Here is a 19,955-nt window from a genome sequence, read left to right as displayed (position 1 = left end):
ACACAAACAATCTTCCTGTGGTTTTGCCTTATCAGCTTCAGTCATGTTTTTAGAATGTGAAAATGTTTGAACTTAGATAACTTTTTAATTTTTTTACATAAAACATATTTATATATTATCTTAGTTTTTGTTCTGTGTGATTTTTAATTTGATAAAATGTTACTTTCTCTCATCTACCAGCACTCATCGTGAGCATTAATGCCATTGTATTTGGGGGCTTTTAACGATTTCTTTGAACTGCTCTTTTTCCCTGCATCAAAATGACGACCTTTCCAGGGTGTACCACACCTCTCACTCTGTGAGACATTAATAGGCCTTGTCAAGTTAAAATACTTTGTATAACCTTCAGAACCAGTTATTACAGATGTGAGTGTGTATATATCAAATCAAATTAAAAAAAAAATGTTGTTATATACACAATCATACACAATATGACATGCAGTGAAATGCTTATAGCTGTGCAACTGCCGACCAGATAAAAGAATAAAACTAAATTTAAAAGTCAAGTATAAAAGTTAAAAATCAAAATTAAAAAGATGTGCAAATCAGCAGTGTGCAGACTGACAGTGAACAGTTATGAGTTATGAGGTATATTACTGAAGTACATTATTGTTGTTGTTGTTATTAAGTGCTTGTGCAATGATGTGCAGAGATATGTAGACATGTATATTTCAGTTTGTATGTAAACTCTGGTCCTGTGCGGACTGAATAAAGTCTAAAATAAATTCAAACTTGTGACCCAATTCTTGTTTGTTTGTTTTTTAACAGCGTGTGCTGTACAATCATTGCACCCAGGAAAAAGAAGAGCTCAAAGAAATCATTAAAAACCCACAAATTACCACAAGTTTCACATCCATGATGAGTGTGTGTAAACTTATCATGTAAATTATTTTGATGAAGAAGTTTAGTTTGCATTTTGTATCTGGTGTTTGTAAAACCAATATCGCTTCACTTGTTTATGCTGTTCCCACCCAGTCTGATATCACCCCTAAACACACACACACACACACACACACACACACACACACACACAGTAACAGTTCCTTTAAATTTCAGACCTGAGCTGATCAGCTTCACTTTTAGATGACACCAGCTGAACATCATGTTTTGCTGTTGCATATTTTTGGCTGTTTCTTTGTTGCATTCTCTGTGTCACTTCCATGTGTCAGGCTACGGTAAGTTCTCACACATGTGGAGTTTTGTTACTGTGTTTATAAATGGCAGTTCTATTTTTTGTAATGATCTTATATACAGTACATTATATTAATTGATTCAATTATGTGATTTTTACATGTATTGTATCACATGATATATTTTTATTGTAATTTTCTCAATTTACTTTTATCAGTATTGTGCCTTATTTTTCTTGTAATAGTTATCATCTATATCCTTTTAAGGTTCAGACAGTGCATAACATATCAGGTCATATACTGTAAGTATATATTACTGTATTAACCACTTTCTTAGCTAATGGAGCAAAGCCTGAGAGCTATCAGGCAGGCTCTGTATCATGTATCAATTTGTTGGTTTATTTAACGTTCACATGTCATGGTTTGAGTGTTTTGAGTTTTCCTATTGATTTATGATGCTTTGCTTTATCAGGATATTTAGGTTTGAGTTTTGCTCCCCTAATGTTTTGTGTTATTTTGTGTTCAAGTTTCCTTCTGTTGCATCGTGAACATGTTTTAAGTTCAATTTTATTCAGTTTTGTCTTGAGTTCAGTTCTTTTATGCTGTTTGTCTGTATTTTTGGGTCTCTGTCTCTTTCCTGTGCCTCCTGTGAGAGTCTGTCATGTCCTCTGTGTTTCCCCAGTCGTGTCTCGTCTCCCGTAACTGTTTCCATGTTTCCCTCTTTGTGTGTCCTTCCTTTGTCTCCGCAGTCTGTCTTGTGTCCATGTGCGTTCTGTCCTCCTGACCCCTATGTCAGGCACGTGTCTTAGTCTGCATCTTAGTGTGTTTCCTGTTTTATTTTGACACTCTCTGGTCCCGTGTTCAGTGTGTTTAGTTTTGCTTCCCCTGTGTTGTTATGTCTATTCGTCCCAGCTGCGTTCCCATGTGTTTCTCATTCCATGTTCCCACATCCAGGTCTCGTGTTCCGTGTTCTGCATTTAGTGTTTAGCTTTAGTTCATGCAGTTTAGTTTGTTAGTTAAGTCTCTGTTCTCATTTGCCTCTTATTTATATTTTCATTCAGCCCAAATAAACGGCTCGCCTTTTGTTCAAACCCACTCACGATTTCAAGTGTCTGCATTTGGGTTCTCATAATCTCTCCAAACAGTCTGACATCAGAATTTCTCATCTCTCTCTGGATCTGTGGTTACTGTGTAGGACAGGGTGACTATGTCTTTATGACACACAAAGCTGGAAGATTGAAGTCAAATCTAAAAGTTACTTTAAGACAATCAATGATTAATTATCATTATTAACTGCTCAAGCAAACTCAGTTATCATTTAAATGCTTAGCAGGGCCTGAATTTGCTCTAAAACAGCCTTGGCTCTTCTTGCTTTTGAGTCCAAAAGATGTTGGAAACCTTCAGCTGTCCAGGTTTGGTTTGCCTGTCTCTCTGCAGCCTCTGATTTCTGTTTTTGGCTTGTTGAAACCCAACATGCATTTGTGCAGCCGTAGCCTCGAGGACAGATGCTTTTCTGTCCAGCACAGTTGCAGGTGAAATCTAAATGATCATAGTCTGCCCTTTCTCCTCTGGCCTCAACAAGACGGTGTCTCTCTGCAGAAGTGCTGCTCACGACATGTTTTTTGTTTATCACATCTTTCAGAGTTACTGAAATGTGAATCCCAGGAGATCGACAGTTTCAAATATAGTCAAACGTTATCACAGTTGAAGAGATCGCATATTTTCAACATGATGATATTTGTCACAGACAGCTGATCGATGATTTTAATCATATTCTTAACTTTTCACTTTCATGGGATTTTCTCCCACCTGCTTCATGGACACCTTCATTATCTCCTGTACATGGAAAAGCTCATCCTCAGACAGGATGCAGGCTTCAGTCATTTGTGATGGGCTCAGATTGGACCTGCTACACTTATACATTGAAAGCAGCTGAGGTGACCAGGATGGATGGAAAATATTTTCCTTGCAAATAATTGCATGTAATGTTTTTTTTTTACAGATCCGAGCTGCACAGAGTTTCCTGTGTTCACTCCATCTGCACTGGTAGTGAAGTACGGTGACCCAGCCAATGTTACATGTGTTGTATGTCAGAAGGACTGCAGTGGAGATGCTTCAGGTTTGGAGCACGCTATGGGAAAAGTTACACAAAATGGAACCACGATGTTCTGGACGGTTGACAGACTGACTGAATGGGACATATTTGTCATGTGTTATTATAACACTGATGCTGGTGATCACTGTTCTAGCACTGTGAATATAACCATCTATCGTAAGTATACTTACTTTAGAATGTGAGACTTTCTAGTGAATTTTACATCATTTGTAATCGGAATTTGACCTTTTTGTGTAAATACACAGTTAGATGGATTCATGCTCTCAGCAGTTACTGACTAACATCTACCTGTGTTACTCTTTCTTTCCCTGTCTCCTCAGAGCCTCCAGAAAGTGTCTCCATCAGCTTTGTAAACCACACTGGGATGATGTTTGAGAATCAGCTGTACACCCTGCAGTGTAGCGTACAGAACGTAGCTCCTGTTCAAAGCCTCACTGTGACCTTCTACAGAGGAAACACAGCACTGGGTCACCTACAGTCCAACAGTGAACAGAAGAAACCAGTGAATGAGACCTTCACTCTGAACATCACTCCCAGTAGAGAAGATGATGGAGCCCAGTACTGGTGTGAAACCAAGCTGGAGCTGGGACCAGCTGGACCACAGCGCCCTCCAGTGGTGACATCAGAAAAACTCCCTGCTATAGTTCACTGTGAGTCTGTAGGAAAAAAAACATCAAACTTACATTTACAAGTTACTTGTATCTGTGCTTCAAATCATTTTCAAATCATTTTTTAAATTTTCCATTGGGTTATGACGAGAATACGATTTCTATCCTTATCTCTGACCAGTGAGACTGATCTTTTAATATAACTCCTTGTAATATACTGTATACTGTACATTATGTTTTGTATACAGAGCATTACCCTGCAAGGTAACTGCAGCAGTTAAATATAATGAAGTGGAATAAGTGGTAAAATATTACCCACTGATAAATAAATATCATGTATACTACAGGGTGGTTTACAGATTCTAGCTGCACAGAGTTTCCTGTGTTCACTCCATCTGCACTGATAGTGAAGTACGGTGACCCAGCCAATGCTACATGTGATGCATGTCAGAAGGACTGCAGTGGAGATGGTTTTGGTTTGGAGCACGCTGTGGGAAAAGTTACAGGACATGGAACCACGATGTTCTGGACGGTTGACAGACTGACTAAATGGGACACATATCTCATCTGTTATTATAACACTGATGCTGGTGATCAGTGTTCTAGCACTGTGAATATAACCATCTATCGTAAGTGTACTTACTGTAGAACATCAGACTTTTACTGAATTTTGCATCATTTACAATCAGAATTTGACCTCTTTGTGTAAATACACAGTTAGATGGATTCATGCTCTCAGCAGTTACTGACTAACATCTACCTGTGTTACTCTTTCTTTCCCTGTCTTCTCAGAGCCTCCAGAAAGTGTCTCCATCAGCTTTGTAAACCACACTGGGATGATGTTTGAGAATCAGCAGTACACCCTGCAGTGTAGCGTACAGAACGTAGCTCCTGTTCAAAACGTCACTGTGACCTTCTACAGAGGAAACACAGCACTGGGTCACCTACAGTCCAGGAGTGAAAAGAAGAAACCAGTGAATGAATCCTTCACTCTGAACATTACTCCCAGTAGAGAAGATGATGGAGCCCAGTACTGGTGTGAAGCCAAGCTGGAGCTGGGACCAGCTGGACCACAGCGCCCTCCAGTGGTGACATCAGAAAAACTCCCTGCTATAGTTCACTGTGAGTCTGAGAGAAATTAAGACGTTCTTTGTTCTGTTCCTCAGAGTTTGACATTTTGAGCATGTTTCATGTCACTGGTTTGGTTTTATGTCCCATTACTTTACTGTTTTAATTCTTCCTCACAGCTCTCATCACTGTTAATGAACAGGCTCTAAAAAGCATCATCAACAAACTGCTGACTGACACGAGCTGATGAACATAGTGGAGGATTTAGCTGCTAAAAACTAAAATACTCAGTGTGTTTCTAGAGACCAAGAATAGAACTCCACTTTGTTTGTGAACCTTAAAAAAATAATAGCAATTGTGTTTAAACCCTAAATAAAAAATTTTTTAAGTATATATTCATTTAAATCTGGAAGCAATTGACTGCAACAAATCTTCAAGAAAGAAAAGTCTGTTCTTTTTATTATGTTAAAGCCACTCCAGAAAAATTCATTCACTCCTTTCAGAGTGTCATATGGCTTGAATAACTCTCTAAACTATCAGACTGACCTCTTAATGTCACACTGCATGTAATATAAACTTTATGTCAGATGTTTAGTGTGGCGAGCATTAACCTGCCAAGTAAGTAGAGCAGTTAAACATCATGAACTGGACAAACTGGTAAAATATGATCCTTTGAAATCTAACAGAGTAGAAATGAAGCAAAGTGGGCTGAACTGTGGACAGTGCTTTCCACTTCAGTGTTAACATTTTTCTCTGTCAGTTATCACAGATGAAAAGTTACAGAAATTAACAAAATTGCGCGACTGTGAAAACAGGCCCATGTTTCCCCATATGAAATTTCTCTTCCAAAATTGTTTGTTTTGTTTGCAAATGTTTTGTTCTTTTTTTTTTCCTTCAATAATCACACAGATGGACCTGAGCTAAATGAGCCACCAAATCCAGATGTGATCACAATCAAAGAAGGAGACACTCTACACCTGAACTGCTCCTCTGTGGGAAACCCCAGCCCCTCATACACCTGGACACTTCCAACAAATAGTCCTTCCTACAGTGGCAGCGTTCTCACTATTAAATCTGTCGGCTTTGAGCATGAAGGACAGTATATCTGCACTGTGAGCAACACAGTAGGGACTGTCACCAAGGAGTTTAACATTGATGTACAAGGTGAGATTTCGGTTTGTTTTTGTTTGTTTTTTCACATCCAGTTTCAGTTCATGCAGTGTTTGGGTATTTTCAGTTTGACTAATTTAAATATTCTCTTTTTCTGTTTTCTTTATCAAACCCCCTTTCCCATCTCTGCAGCTTCCCCCTTGATACGGATAATAGTTGGGGTATCTGCAGCTGTTCTGTTTGTCTTCATACTTTGTGTCCTATGTTTTCGTTCCTATAAACAAAACCGAAAGTGAAGCTACAACCTAAAGGATGTTTTAAGGTTCCCTAAGCACACTGCTTTGCCTCTGCAAAACTGCGAGAATGTCTGAACTGTGGACAAACAGTCTGAAGCTGTTTCTTCGACATTAGGTGCTGCCTAATTCTTCAAGTGAACTTGCCAAGTTTGACATCATCCCGGTTTGATTGAGGTAGTAGTTACCTTCCTCTACTGATGACATCTGATGACACAAAACAACAAAAATGACAGCATGAAATGAAGACTAAGTGACATGACCAGTGACCTAAATACTGAATGGAAAAAAAGCTCCTTCCTCTTTTTTGAAGCTTCTGCTTTCAGGGTACTATAACACAGTCAGCAGCAGTTCTGCAGTCACTTCCTGTAAATATGCTGCCTTAAATTGCAGGTCTTGGGTTGTAGCTTTTAATGAGTGATCTCTATATTTCATTGTACTGAGTGTGGAATTAAAAGGCCCTGTGTCGATAAAGACTGAAAACACAGGATGTCACCAGCTTTTTCCACCAGTGACCCTACTCTGTAACTTTATGTGGTCTACCACTTTATGGCCTATTTGCTAGGGTTCCTAAAATCACTTCCACTTTGGTAGAGCTGATGGTGGAATTGGAAGGAAGACAAACTGATGTGCTGAATCGGTGGCAAAGATTAAGAGGTGTGGCCCAATACTTTTGACCGAAGGGTGCACCCCCCCCCATAATAATACTACTACTACTACTACTACTAATAATAATAATAATAATAATAATAATAATAATTTAACAGAAGTCAGTGGGCTACATACTGAACTTAGAGGATATAAATAAAATATTGATCCTATCATATGCCTCACCTCTACGTGACAGAAAACCGGAAAGCAGCCAACATCCAAAGAAGAGCTTCAAGAAGACTGTTCCTAAAATCTACTTATAGGAATGACAAGAAAGCTTGCCTGGAGCTCAGGCTGTGTTGAGGAACAAATGTGGCGACACTAATTATGCTGGCATTAGGTATTTTCTGTTCTGCAGTTTGCCCTCTAGTGGTTGTTTTGTGTATTTTTACTCTGCAAGATCTAGCCAGAGGCAGTTTCATCTCTGTTAATCTGTTGCCATACATGCCTTCACAAGTTGATAAAGGCATCACCTGTAAGTAATATTGTTTGTTATCATTGAGTCGACTTGTGTTCATTATTATTTGTTGTGAAAGTGTGATATAGTTTGTAGTTTGAATTTAACTTGAATGGGTGTATCACCTAAGCTAGTAGGTCAAGTTAGCTTGTATGCCATTTGGTTTCTTTAACATTTTGATCATGAGTGTGATTTCATTTGATGTTTTATTCAGGGACTCAGCAGATAAATATTGTGCTCATATTTTTGAATATATGACTTACTGGTGTGTTTGTTATATTGTATATTGAAGCAGTATTTTTATTGGTTTATTTCTGGTTTTGGTAAATGGACTGGTTCTTATGTAGCGCTTTTCCACTCTCACTGAGAAGCACTTTTATTGGGTGCATTCACTAGTGATGTGCGATACCACTGATTTCCTTTCCGATCCGATACCAAGTAAAATTCAGGGTGGTATCAACGATACTGATCCGATACCGATACTCTGTACAAAAACATAATGTTTCATTGTATTTCATAATACAATATATAACTGTATTATGTAATTGTAATAATAATATGATAATATAGCTTCATAATGATTACAGGACATCAGACTATTTGTTCTTATTGCTTAATAATACAGAATTATCATATAGAAATAAAACCTGAAGTTGAAGCGCTGTTTGAACACCTTGCCTGCCTGCAGCACTAAAGGACTCCATGAGAGACGTCTGTCTCGCCATAGCAGCACCTGTCCCTCTCCTCCTCTTCAGTTCGCCTCAACATAACTCATCATATTCTGTGATATGATTTACTCTGAGGTGTTTGACGAGGTTAGTGGTGTTGCCACAACACCTCACTGTCTTGCCACATGTATCGCAAACCGCGTCTTGGCTGTTTGTGGAGGTAAAATATGTCCACACATGACTCTGATTACGCTCAGCCACTGTTGTGAGTGTGCACCCAGGGGCTGCGACACATTTATACAGCCATATTTCGCATATGACTATGAAATGCGTAAGAGGAAGTAGCTCCTTCCAATATAGACGATCCGAATGATATCGTTTCTTTCCACTGTGTTCCTGTTAATGATAAACTACAAATTTACCCTAAAGTACTAAAATAGTGATATTTTAATATGAGAATCGATTCTATAACATAAATTACTGGTATCGGAAGAATCGATATTTCAATATCGATCCGCACATCACTAGCATTCACCCAATCATATCCATTCACACAAGCACTTTATCTAAGGTTTTTAGTGCTTCTAACATTCACAGATGGATGCATTGGTAGGATATGATCTTGCCCAGGATATTTGGCATGTAGACTGGAGGAGTAGGATTGGGATCAAACCACCAACCTTCTGGTGAGTAGGTGATCCGCTCTACCACCTGAGCTACAGCCACCCTGAGCTACAGGTTTTGTCAACAGTTTCACACTTTTTCCTTATTAAATCTTCCAACTCAACACATCAGCCTGTTCCTTGGATTTTGATTAGGAGAATGTTTAGCTGTCTGTATAGCTGAGTCTACGTTCATGAGGACAATACTTAGTGAGGACAGAACAGTGAAAAGATGGACCATCACATCAAGCTGTGAAGGAATGTCGGCAGCCCATTTCTTAGCCACCAGTAAGAAAAACCCTAAAGAGGCTACGCTTGATTCTTCAGTATCTTTTTGCGGGATTTGAAGACCCATTCACCTGCCTATATTAAACGATGTCAAGCTCAAACCCTATCGACGCTGATACTCCGAGCCTAGAGGTTAGATCAGAGTGTGTCAAATAAATCTCCAGCTAGTGCCGCTGCTGCTAAAGCTCGTGCCAAGGCGGAAGCTGCACGCACGCGAGCAGCCTATGCAAAATGTCAAATAGACATGGAAGTGGAGAAAGCATGCATAGAGGCTACACTGAATGCACTAAAAGAAGAGTATGAAGCCGAGGCTGCCTTGGCAGAGGCATGAAGTGTTTGAGGCTGCTGCAGATTTAGACAACAGTGACGTTGGGAGTAAAGCCCAGTAGCGGTTTTTGATACGGGTGACATGGCGGTTCCCCAGGGCGGCATCGGCAAAAAAAAAAAAAAAAAAAAAAAAAAAAAAAAAAAAAAAAAAAATGCTCATACTCATGCTGCCCCAACGTCATGCCAGCGCATATTGGGAATGGCATAGGCACCGATCGGTTTTCTATCGCCCATTTGCTGGGAGTAAGGGCGCCTTCCGTTTGCGAGGTGCGCCTGCTGCTTGCAGCACAGGGAGGAGAGGGCGGGGTGGCGGGGGACTCTCTTGCTGGCTGGAGCAGCATCTAAAAACCAACTCGCAAAATAAAACAAAATAAAAACAAACCAACAAACACGAAAACACCAGACATTATGATACAGACTTATAATTTGCGCCGATGTTTTTTCGAAATTCTATAAAGTGAGCGCGAGAGCCCTCGGTGCGCCTGCTTGCTGCTGTACTGAAGTCAAAGTAAACTTTATTGTCATCTCCGCTATATACAGTACAGTATATACAGAGACGAGACCACGAGGCTGCAGTTACAGCAGTGCAAGTAAACAAACAATAAATATAAGAAGAGTAAGAAAATAAATATACACTTTAGGACTAGGGGTAAAGGAATCAATAACAATTTAAAATTTATAAATAATAATAATAATAATAATCATAACTGCATGTATCATTTCAAATTCTAAAAGACTACTGGCATCGCTACCAGAACACTGTTAAAGAGGCAAAAAGGGAATATTTTGCAAATATTATTTCTTGCAACGGTCATAACCCACGTGTGTTATTTAGGACCACTGACACTGTTCTAAATACTCCATTGAATGTCTGTTTGGAAGTTTCTCCTGATATTTGCAATGATTTTTTGAACTTTTTTCTTGAAAAGGTTGTCACCACCAGGGCTCTTATCACAGCTCCTGACTCTGACCCCTCTCCCTCTGTCCCTTGCACTGCTGTTTTTACTCAGTTTGAGCTTGTGACTCTCTCCACTTTAGAGGATGTGGTTCGCCATATTAAGCCCACAGGTTTTTAAAGAAATTTTTCCTAGTATATGACAGTATGTCCTTGAAATTATTAACAGCAGTCTGTCTTCTGGTGTGGTTCCTGCAAATTTCAAACATGCAGTAGTGCAGCCACTGCTTAAGAAACCTGGCCTTGATCACACAGTTTTAGCGAACTATAGGCCTATTTCCAAGCTGCCTTAACTTTCCAAGGTTTTAGAGAAAATTATTTTTAGTCAACTGAAATATTTTCTAGATGATAATGGCATCTTTGAGGTTTTTCAGTCAGGTTTTAAAACCCTTCATAGCACAGAATCTGCATTATTAAGGGTTTTTAACAACATCCTTCTGGCATGTGATTCTGGTAACCATGTTGTTCTTGTCTTGCTTGACCTAACTGCTGCTTTTGACACCGTAGACCACAATATTCTAATTTCTCGATTAAGTGATGTAGTGGGTATTGGTGGCACTGCACTCAATTGGTTTAAGTCTTATTTGTCAGATAGAACTTTCTCTGTCAGCCTTCTCGGTTCCGAATCATCTTCTGCTCCTCTGTCATGCGGCGTCCCACAGGGCTCAATTTTAGGGCCTCTGCTCTTTTTATTGTATTTATTGCCTCTGGGTTCCATCCTTAGAAGGCATGGGATCGCATTTCATTGTTATGCCGATGACTGCCAAATTTATTTGCCACTGAAGCAGAAAGGTGGCATCTCCATAAAACCTCTCATGACATGCCTAGGTGACATTAAAGCTTGGTTGGCTGGAACTTGTAAAAGAGAGCATATAACCCCTGTCCTAGCCTCACTGCACTGGCTGCCTGTGTCTTTTAGAGTTAATTTTGAAATTCTTATGTTTGTTTTTAAATGCTTTCACAGTCTTGCCCCGCCTTACCTCTCTGAGCTTCTTCATCTCCACACACCCTGTCGGTCTCTCAGGTCAGCTGACCAGCTGCTCCTGGAGGTACCGAGATCCAGGAGGAAGCTCAGAGGGGACAGGGCCTTCTCTATCGTGGCTCCAAAATTATGGAATACTTTCCCCTTGCACATTAGGGAGGCTCCTTCACTGTCCACTTTTAAATCGCGTCTTAAAACCCACTTTTATTCTTTGGCTTTTAACCTCAGTTAGACTTAGTTTTCCGTTGAAATTAAATTAGTTATTTAATTAATTATTTTATTATTTCTTTCTTTTATTTGGCTTTTATTTATATCTTATGTAATTTTATTTTTTAGTTCCAATGTACAGCACTTTGTGTCAGCTGTAGTTGTTTTAAAGTGCTTTATAAATAAAGGTGATTGATTGAATGATTGATTGAATTTAAAATTTATAAATTTTTTTTTTTTTTTTTTTTAACCTGTCCCGTTTGGTTCTTTTGCCATCAGAATTATTGTCTAAAGGCGAAGAGAGATGCCCAACGGATTTACTTTACCAAATGGACCATCCCAGCCTTGCCGTAATGGTCCATCTGATTCACCTTTTATTGTTTATTTTATTTTCACTTGCTGAATACGGGACAGACTTGACTGGTGGAAAGAAAGGGGAGAAAGAAAGAGGGAAAGAAAAAAAAAAACCTGAGAAGAGGGACGGGGAAAAAGGGCAAAAAACAAAAACCAACAGAATAAGCAGACAAAAAAAAATACATATCGATCACCTGGATCACCTGTTGAGAAAGAAAAAAGAAAGCAAGCAGAAGAAGACGAGAGTAATAAACAAGATCACAATGATATATGGGAATATGACAGTAAATACTAAATATTAAACATTATGGTGCAGCACGTGAGATCGACAGCGCACAGTGTGCTTTGAGGTAGGAGCCCAAAAGGGTGTAGTTTGTGTGTGTGATCACCCGTGTGTACACCTGTGAGCATGAACGCGCTTGTTTTTAAAAGGTTCCTTCATGTAATGATCTGCTAGAGGGTGTGGGGGGCCACTGCCCCGACCTCCAGGGCATGAAGCAGGTATGGAGGAGATCAAAACTCCAGACATCCAGAGGCCCCCAGAACACAAGAGACCAAGGAAGACCAGCAGAGGGGCAGCCGCGCCACTCTCCCGGAAAGAGCTGAGGAGAGTCCCAGATGAGGGGTCACTCAGCAGCCGCGGAGCAGAAGCCAGGGGGGGTTGCAGTGACGTGCCCGTGAGCTCCGCCGGCAGCCAGCTGTGCCTGAGTGACCGAGCCCCGGGCCGAGAGGCCAAGGGCACCCCATCCCCGAAGTGGCCCGAGCGAGCCCCAGGCTCCATGCCCCGATAAGCAGCCGCCAAGGAGTGAGCCGGTGGGTACCCGGGCGCCCACCCCCGGACACAAAGAACCACCAATGCACCGATGTCTGAGGGCGTCTGCCACCGGCAGGGGAAGTGGTGGGGGGAGATGGGCCTCCAAACCTTGGAGGGCCTGAGATGTCCCCAGAGAGGTGGCGTCTGATACCCGACCTGACATATAGACACAGACAAACAGGCACACACAGATACAAACATCTATTCCCACCCTCATGCTCTCAACACTCACCCAACGTGGAGACAGAGAGAGACACTGTACACACAATCACATTCCCCAAGCGTACTCTAAGCCCTGGGTCTAGGTACCCTTGCCCCTGGAGGGGGAAACTGCGCCCAGACCCAGGTGGTGTTACCCTTTTCCCTGCGGTGGGGAGAAGCAGACCGCCTTATAAAATTTATAATTTACAGTTTGTTGACTTAAAGTCTCACACACAACCCGTCTACGGGGGGGGGGGGGGGGGCTTCTTCCAAATAGAGCACATTTCATTCATAATGTTGTAAATCCAAGCCTATTATGTATTCAGGATTTGAATCCTGGGTTGTGCGAAATCCCAGAAAGAAACCCTAGACAAAGTGAATCTGTGAACTAAGGCGTAGGTTTATTAGGTTATGTTGTGGTGATCCTGGGGTTGGGGGATGGGTGTTCATACTGGAGTGCAAAATTAAAACCAATTGTGGCAGCACGAGGTGGGAATAAAATACATACTCTTCACAGTTTAAAAGACAACACCACCCTGGCAATTTCACCCAGAGAATACTGGATCTAAATAATGCTAATTGTTGTGAAGGAAGGAAGGCTCAGGGTTTAAATAATCAGCATCATGGGCTCATCCGATCAGAATGAGAATAAGCAGTCATCTAATCATTCACAGGGTTCTCCTTTTATTCTCAAATCAATAAAGCAAAGAAGGAAAGACACACATGGACTGCCAACACTGAAAGAAAACAGATTTAAGTTACTCATTACCTTAAACAACACATAAAATCAAAAACCCAAACAGAACCTCACCTCTGCTGCCGCCTCATGTGGGAGTGAAGAAAGAGTGAGCCAAAAGTGAATGCAGTCCTTATATAACGTGTGACAGGTGAGTGCAATTAAGGACAAGCACCACACCCAATCAAAGGTGAGGGAACTAAACAAGGTGCATCTGGTGAAGTGAGTAGGTGTGCTGGGATGTGCTAAAAGGTGGGTCTTTACAACACTAATTATCAGGAAGACACTCAGGCTGTGTCCCAATTCAGGGTATGCACGCTTGAAGTACGCACACTACGCGTACTACGTACGGTGCGTACTACAAGTACGGGAAGTGCGGAAGTGAGAGGCTTGTGAAATGGGACGGTCTAGCCTTCGTCGCGCTGTTCAGGTTGCCTAGCAACCATGATACTAACTGCGAGAAATGTTTCATACAGCTTTGTGTGACAGAAATGAAGGAGAAAAATGTTTTGTTGGTCATTCATTTTTGTCATGACATCACTTTGATTAGTTGAGACCACAGGACTGTAAAACATGATAGTTGGGCTTCATTTCTGTACTGAACAGTCATTTCAAGATTAGTTAGTAAATAATAATTAGCTAATGTTGTTCATGAGACTAAAGTCATCTCACTGTGGTAATGTTAATATAATATGGACAATATTATATGTATTGTCATATGAGCTTGAACTCTGGGTCAAAGATGCAAGTAGCAGTTAATTATATTTCCTATCACCTTAAATCTTCACTCAAAGACAAGTATCTCTAACAGTGTATATACAGATGTATTATATATATGAGACAAACATTGTTCTTTCAATATGTTGGCATTACTAAATTTGGCTCAATGCTTACATATATGTGTAAAAAGAAAATGTATGAGCTGTGATAACTGTTGCTGATAGAATGAAGAGTAGACTGATATATTAAATATTCCTTTATTGGGTGAGAAAATCAGAGCATGTCATAACTGCTTTAAGTCATACAGAATAGATATCAGAGCCTTAAACAGGCCGACTTCTGCTAAATGGGTCAAACTGGGCAGAAAGTAAACAAACACATAACATCCTTATAGAATATGATGTAACACTATGGATCAACTTAGCTCAGAATATATAAAGCATATAAACAATTACAGCAATATGATGCAACAAACACAGCAGTACTACTGATCCAAAATACTCAAAGCTTCATAGAACTGAAACAAACATTTATTTTTAGCTCCATTCTGCTGCTGATACATACTTTAGGTTTCTGGATATTAAACTTGTTGCTGCCTTTCATAGTGTGTAACTTGAAGGCCCTGAGTACTTTCTCCCACACTGAAAACACTGGGATGATAACATTATTTGAACATTACCTAATAAGACTGATTCAGGACAGATAATTAGTTATTGTAAACTTTTCTAGCAGTCCTTCACAAACAGGGAACAGTCTGTCTATTCTCTCCATCTGTCAGCTGCTGCTGGCTCTTCCTCCTCCTCTTCCTCACACACTGCTGAGTGTGTCCTGGTGGATCATCAGGGGTGCAAAGCCTCACAGATGATGTGCAGCAGTGGGTCCCTCAGTCTGTCCTCACTCTGGACACTTGCAGTCGTCACACATGGAAATCAAATGTGTGATAAGCTGCAGGATTCAAACACAAGTGTAACTTATAAATACATGTTCACACTTTTATTCCACAATCAGAGAGAAAGAAACAGAGAGAGAGTGCAGGACAGACAGACAGGTGACAGTCTCAGGTGTACACACTGCTACAAAACAGCACAAGAGAAGGAGGATTTAGTGTTTGTGTTATTACGAGTGCTAAACAAGAAGAGTTCCCAGATGGTCCAGTGGACACATGTGTGACTCCTGTGATTAAAGCATCTTTCTTTCAGCTTAACGAGTGAACCGTCAGCTCGTTCAAACACACGTTAAAGTCCGTTTGGCTCGACACCACCGAACAGAGGCAGCAATATAACATAGCTAACATTAACAGTGCAGTGAATCCTGCTTGTGCCGTCATATTCAGGACTGCAAACCGAGCAGCATCACTAACTTTCATCTTGTTGTGTTTGTGGATATATGACTGACTTTAATTATCCATAAAATCATCACATTCTCTGTAAGATTAAGGTCAACTATATGTATATTTAGAAGTAGAGGCTTTAAAACCAAGTTACCGCTGAAAGTACAAACATCACTAATGTCACATAACTTTGCCGACATGTGGCCAACAGTCATGTTTTAATGTTCTTAAACATTCGCACATAAATAAGTGACATCATATTCAGTACTTACTTTTGACAGTTCACTCTTCGGCCGCTCCCTTCTGCCGTATTTTGCGGCAAAATTATCCACACCCACCGCCGCGCTATGGATTGTGGGATATATGGGGCCACGAAGTGTGCACCGGACCACGCTTGATATTTGGGGAAATCGACGGCGCATTTGGAGTATGCATTTGAAGTACACTTTGAATTGGGACAGCCGTCGTCGCGTGGCGGTGACGTAATCGCACTTGAAATGCGTACTTCAAGCGTGCATACCCTGAATTGGGACACAGCCTCAGTCTCTCACTGAACATGCTCCTGTGATAGCCAGCATGTCATGGAGTGGGTGGGCGGTATTATCCAACATTGTCTTTATCTTGGACAACATCTGCCTCTAGACACCTCCCTAACGAGTCCATCTCCATCCACACAACGTTACTGGCCTTGTGGATCAGTTAATTTAGTCTGTTGACGTCTGTGACCCTCAACCTGCTGCCCCAGCATGCAACAGCATGGAGGATAGCACTGACCACAACAGAGATACAACATGAAAACATTAATTAGTAGGGATAGTGAAAACTTCTGTTTACGTTTGTTAGATTACTGAATCGTTTGGACTGTGTTCAGCACAATATTAATTAGTCATTGTCAATTGTTGATTTGTCCTGTTCTCATTGTATGACGAATTATGATGGCTGTTTGGTAGCCATTTGCATACTATGCATACTCTCTCTCTCTCTCTCTCTCTCTCTCTCTCTCTCTCTCTCTCTCTCTCTCTCTATATATATATATATATATATATATATATATATATGTGTGTGTGTGTGTGTGTTTCTCTGGTGAAATTCAGTATGGTTCTGACAACAGTTTTATGTTAATGTACAATCGTTAATGTTAAGTATTTCACTATAAGCAAAGTCATGTCCAAGTGACGAGATGACGTCAGAGAGGTGCGTGCCTGCGTGCACGAGATTGTTATTGTTTTCTCTTGTGAGCATGCGCAATAAATGGCCAGTGTGGTTCCCAGGCCAAAAGGAAGATGGCTATCGTTATTTTCTCTCCGTGAATATTAAGCCACTAAAGAGTGCAAGCTAGCCACTTTGGAAAAGGTTTACACGCAAGACTGCTGTAGTAATGTCTATCGCTACAGGTTATGGGCCCAGTCATACCAGCCAAAGGTGGTTTAAGCTTTTATTCGACGGCGATGAGAAAAACTACGAGCTCTGGGAAACGCGGTTCCTCGCGCACATGGAGTTGCGCGGCCTCGGTGCTGTCCTGCAGCAGGAAGCAGAGGACGACGAGGATGCCCGCGCCGAAGACGAAGCGAAGAACGGGGAAGCATACGCAGAGCTGGTACAGTGCTTGGATGACAAGAGTTTGTCACTGGTCATGAGAGATGCAAGAAATAACGGAAGAAAAGCGCTGGAGATTCTCCGCGAGCACTATGCAGGAAAAGACAAACCACGTGTCGTAAGTTTATACTGTGAACTGTCCTCCCTCCAGATGACTAGTAAAGAAACAGTAACTGACTATATTATCAGAGCAGAGACTATATTCACGTCATTAAGAAGGGCTGATGAAAATATAAGTGATGGACTCCAGATAGCCATGGTAGTAAAAGGGCTACCTGATTCATATAAACCCTTTGTCGTGCACATCACTCAGACAAATGACACGGTAACGTTCAGCGAGTTTAAAACAAAACTGCGGAGTTACGAGAGTACCGAAAGATACGGGAGGAGTGACGTGAGTGTAGAGGAGGACAACGTGATGAAGACCATCGGCGGGACAAGGTCGCGGGGAAGACAGAGAGGAAAGAAAGTGGACATGGCTACTATCGAGTGCTACACCTGTGGTAAAAAGGGACACATGGCCAGGACTTGTCTTGCAGATCCCCAGTTAAAGAGAGAGGAGCAAAACTGGGGCACACCACAACGAGGAAGAGGACGCGGTCGTGGACGAGGACGTGACTACATGAATAAAGCAGAGGAAGAGGCTACATCCTTTTGTTTCTTTAAAATGAGTGACTGTCCTATGCAACAAGAAAAGAAAAGTCTTTTAGTAGACTGCGGTGCCACCACACACATGATTAACGACGCCACAAAGTTCAAGACAGTGGACAAGAACTTCAAACCAGAGAACCACGTGATCGAACTTGCAGATGGAACCAAGGTGAAAGGAATGGCGAAGATGAGGGGCGACGCAGAGATCTACATCCTGGACAGCGAGGGACGGCAGGTGAAAACAAGGCTGAAGCAAGCACTCTTCGTCCCATCGTTTCCTCAGAACATTTTCTCAGTTAAAGCAGCAACAGCCAACGGAGCCGAACTCCATTTCAAGAATGGGGATAACTGGTTATTCCACAAAAATGGAACCAAATTTGAGGTGAAGGTGTACGGTAGGCTGTATTACCTGAACACTGTAGAAAATGAAAATGTTGATGAGATATATGGTTGTCATGATATTCAGACCTGGCACAGAATACTTGGTCATTGTAACCTAGATGATGTTGCAAAACTTGAAAAGGTGGTTAAAGGCATGACCATAAAAGGAAAACAGGAAGGGTCCAACCAAAACTGTGAAGTTTGCATACAGGGAAAATTCACACAAAACAGAAACAGACAGGCAGATGCTAAAGCTAAAACTATACTGGAGCTAGTACACACAGATTTATGTGGCCCTATAGAGCCAGTAGGCAAAGATGGGTACAAGTATGCGATAACATTTACTGATGATTACAGTGGAATGATTTTTCCGTACTTTATAAAAGCAAAGAGTGGCACAACAAAAGCTACAGAAAAGTTCATTGCAGACGTAGCTCCATATGGAAAGATAAAATGTATAAGATCCGACAATGGTACAGAGTTTACCGGGCAACCGTTCCAAACTTTACTCAGGAGTAATGGGATAAGGCACGAGACTAGTGCACCCTACTCACCACACCAGAACGGAACTGCAGAAAGAGGTTGGAGAACCTTATTTGAGATGTCACGATGCATGCTGTTGGAGAGCAAACTCCCAAAGCATTTATGGACGTATGCTGTGCAAACAGCTGCCCAAATCCGCAACAGATGTTACAGTAGGCGACTGGAACAGACTCCTTACTGTGTATTCACTGGAAAAACACCTGACCTATCAAACATGAAGGTATTCGGTTCTGAGTGCTACGTGTACAAACAGGATAAAAAGAAACTGGACTCTAGATGTGAAAAGGGAATTTTCTTAGGCTATGACAAATATAGCCCAGCCTACAATGTCTACTATCCTGAAGTAGGAAAGATCCAAAAACACAGGCTGATAAAATGTCTTACTAAAAGTAGTGCAGACAGTCAGACACAAACAGATTTTGACGTCAGAAATGTTTTTGAGATCCACAAAAATACACCACCAAACATGGTTGACCAAAATGAAGTAGAACCAAAGGCGAGTGTAGAACCAAACCTAGATGAGTTTACAGGGGCAGATTCAACAGAAAGTACTCAGGAAGGAGAAGAAGTGAGATATCCTACAAGACAGAGAAAAGCTCCAGAGTATTTAAAGGATTATCAATGCAAAACTGAGTGTGACAATGATGATGATGAAGGTGTAGACTATTTCTATAAAGTGGCTTATGGGGTGCCAATAACATTCAAAGAAGCCATGGACTCTAAAAAATCAAAAATGTGGAAAAATGCCATGAGAGAGGAAATGAACTCTTTAAAGGAAAATGAGACTTTTATTTTGATGCCACTGCCAGAAGGTAAACAAGCAGTGGGAGGCCGTTGGGTGTATGCAGTAAAGGAAAGCCCAGATGGATCTGAGACTTACAAAGCAAGGTATGTTGCAAAAGGATATGGACAAAAAGAAGGGATTGACTATAAAGAGACTTTTTCACCAACAGCGAGTATGACGTCTGTTCGAGCTTTGATGCAGGTGGCGGTGCAGGAAGACCTCACACTGCACCAAATGGACGTAAAGACTGCTTATCTCCACGCTCCGATGGACTGTGAAGTTTATGTGGAGCAACCAGAAGGTTTTGAGGTAAAATCCAAGAC

At 41.1% G+C, this 19,955-nt stretch overlaps 1 protein-coding gene across 2 annotated transcripts in view; it reads left to right on the top strand.

Annotated features, from left to right (window-relative positions):
• Nucleotides 1–1,019: 1,019 nt before the first annotated feature.
• Nucleotides 1,020–19,955, top strand: part of LOC102077980 (intercellular adhesion molecule 1) — a 56,972-nt gene continuing 38,036 nt past the window's right edge. Inside the window, exons 1-8 of one of the 2 annotated variants that reach the window (XM_025908263.1) lie at nt 1,028–1,175; nt 1,398–1,432; nt 3,133–3,402; nt 3,567–3,896; nt 4,202–4,483; nt 4,647–4,976; nt 5,832–6,086; nt 6,225–8,888. In XM_025908263.1, the coding sequence (XP_025764048.1) occupies nt 1,084–1,175; nt 1,398–1,432; nt 3,133–3,402; nt 3,567–3,896; nt 4,202–4,483; nt 4,647–4,976; nt 5,832–6,086; nt 6,225–6,328 (1,698 nt within the window). In that variant the 5' untranslated portion in view covers nt 1,028–1,083 and the 3' untranslated portion in view covers nt 6,329–8,888. Of the gene's footprint in view, nt 1,176–1,397; nt 1,433–3,132; nt 3,403–3,566; nt 3,897–4,201; nt 4,484–4,646; nt 4,977–5,831; nt 6,087–6,224; nt 8,889–19,955 lie in introns of those variants that run through there. The other variant, XM_025908262.1, reaches the window with a different exon arrangement.

The sequence above is a fragment of the Oreochromis niloticus genome, linkage group LG6 (genome assembly GCF_001858045.2).
Source record: "Oreochromis niloticus isolate F11D_XX linkage group LG6, O_niloticus_UMD_NMBU, whole genome shotgun sequence".
Classification (NCBI taxonomy): Eukaryota; Metazoa; Chordata; class Actinopteri; order Cichliformes; family Cichlidae; genus Oreochromis; species Oreochromis niloticus.
Note: the sequence above shows the minus strand (reverse complement) of the source record. Positions and strands in the feature narration are given on the sequence as shown.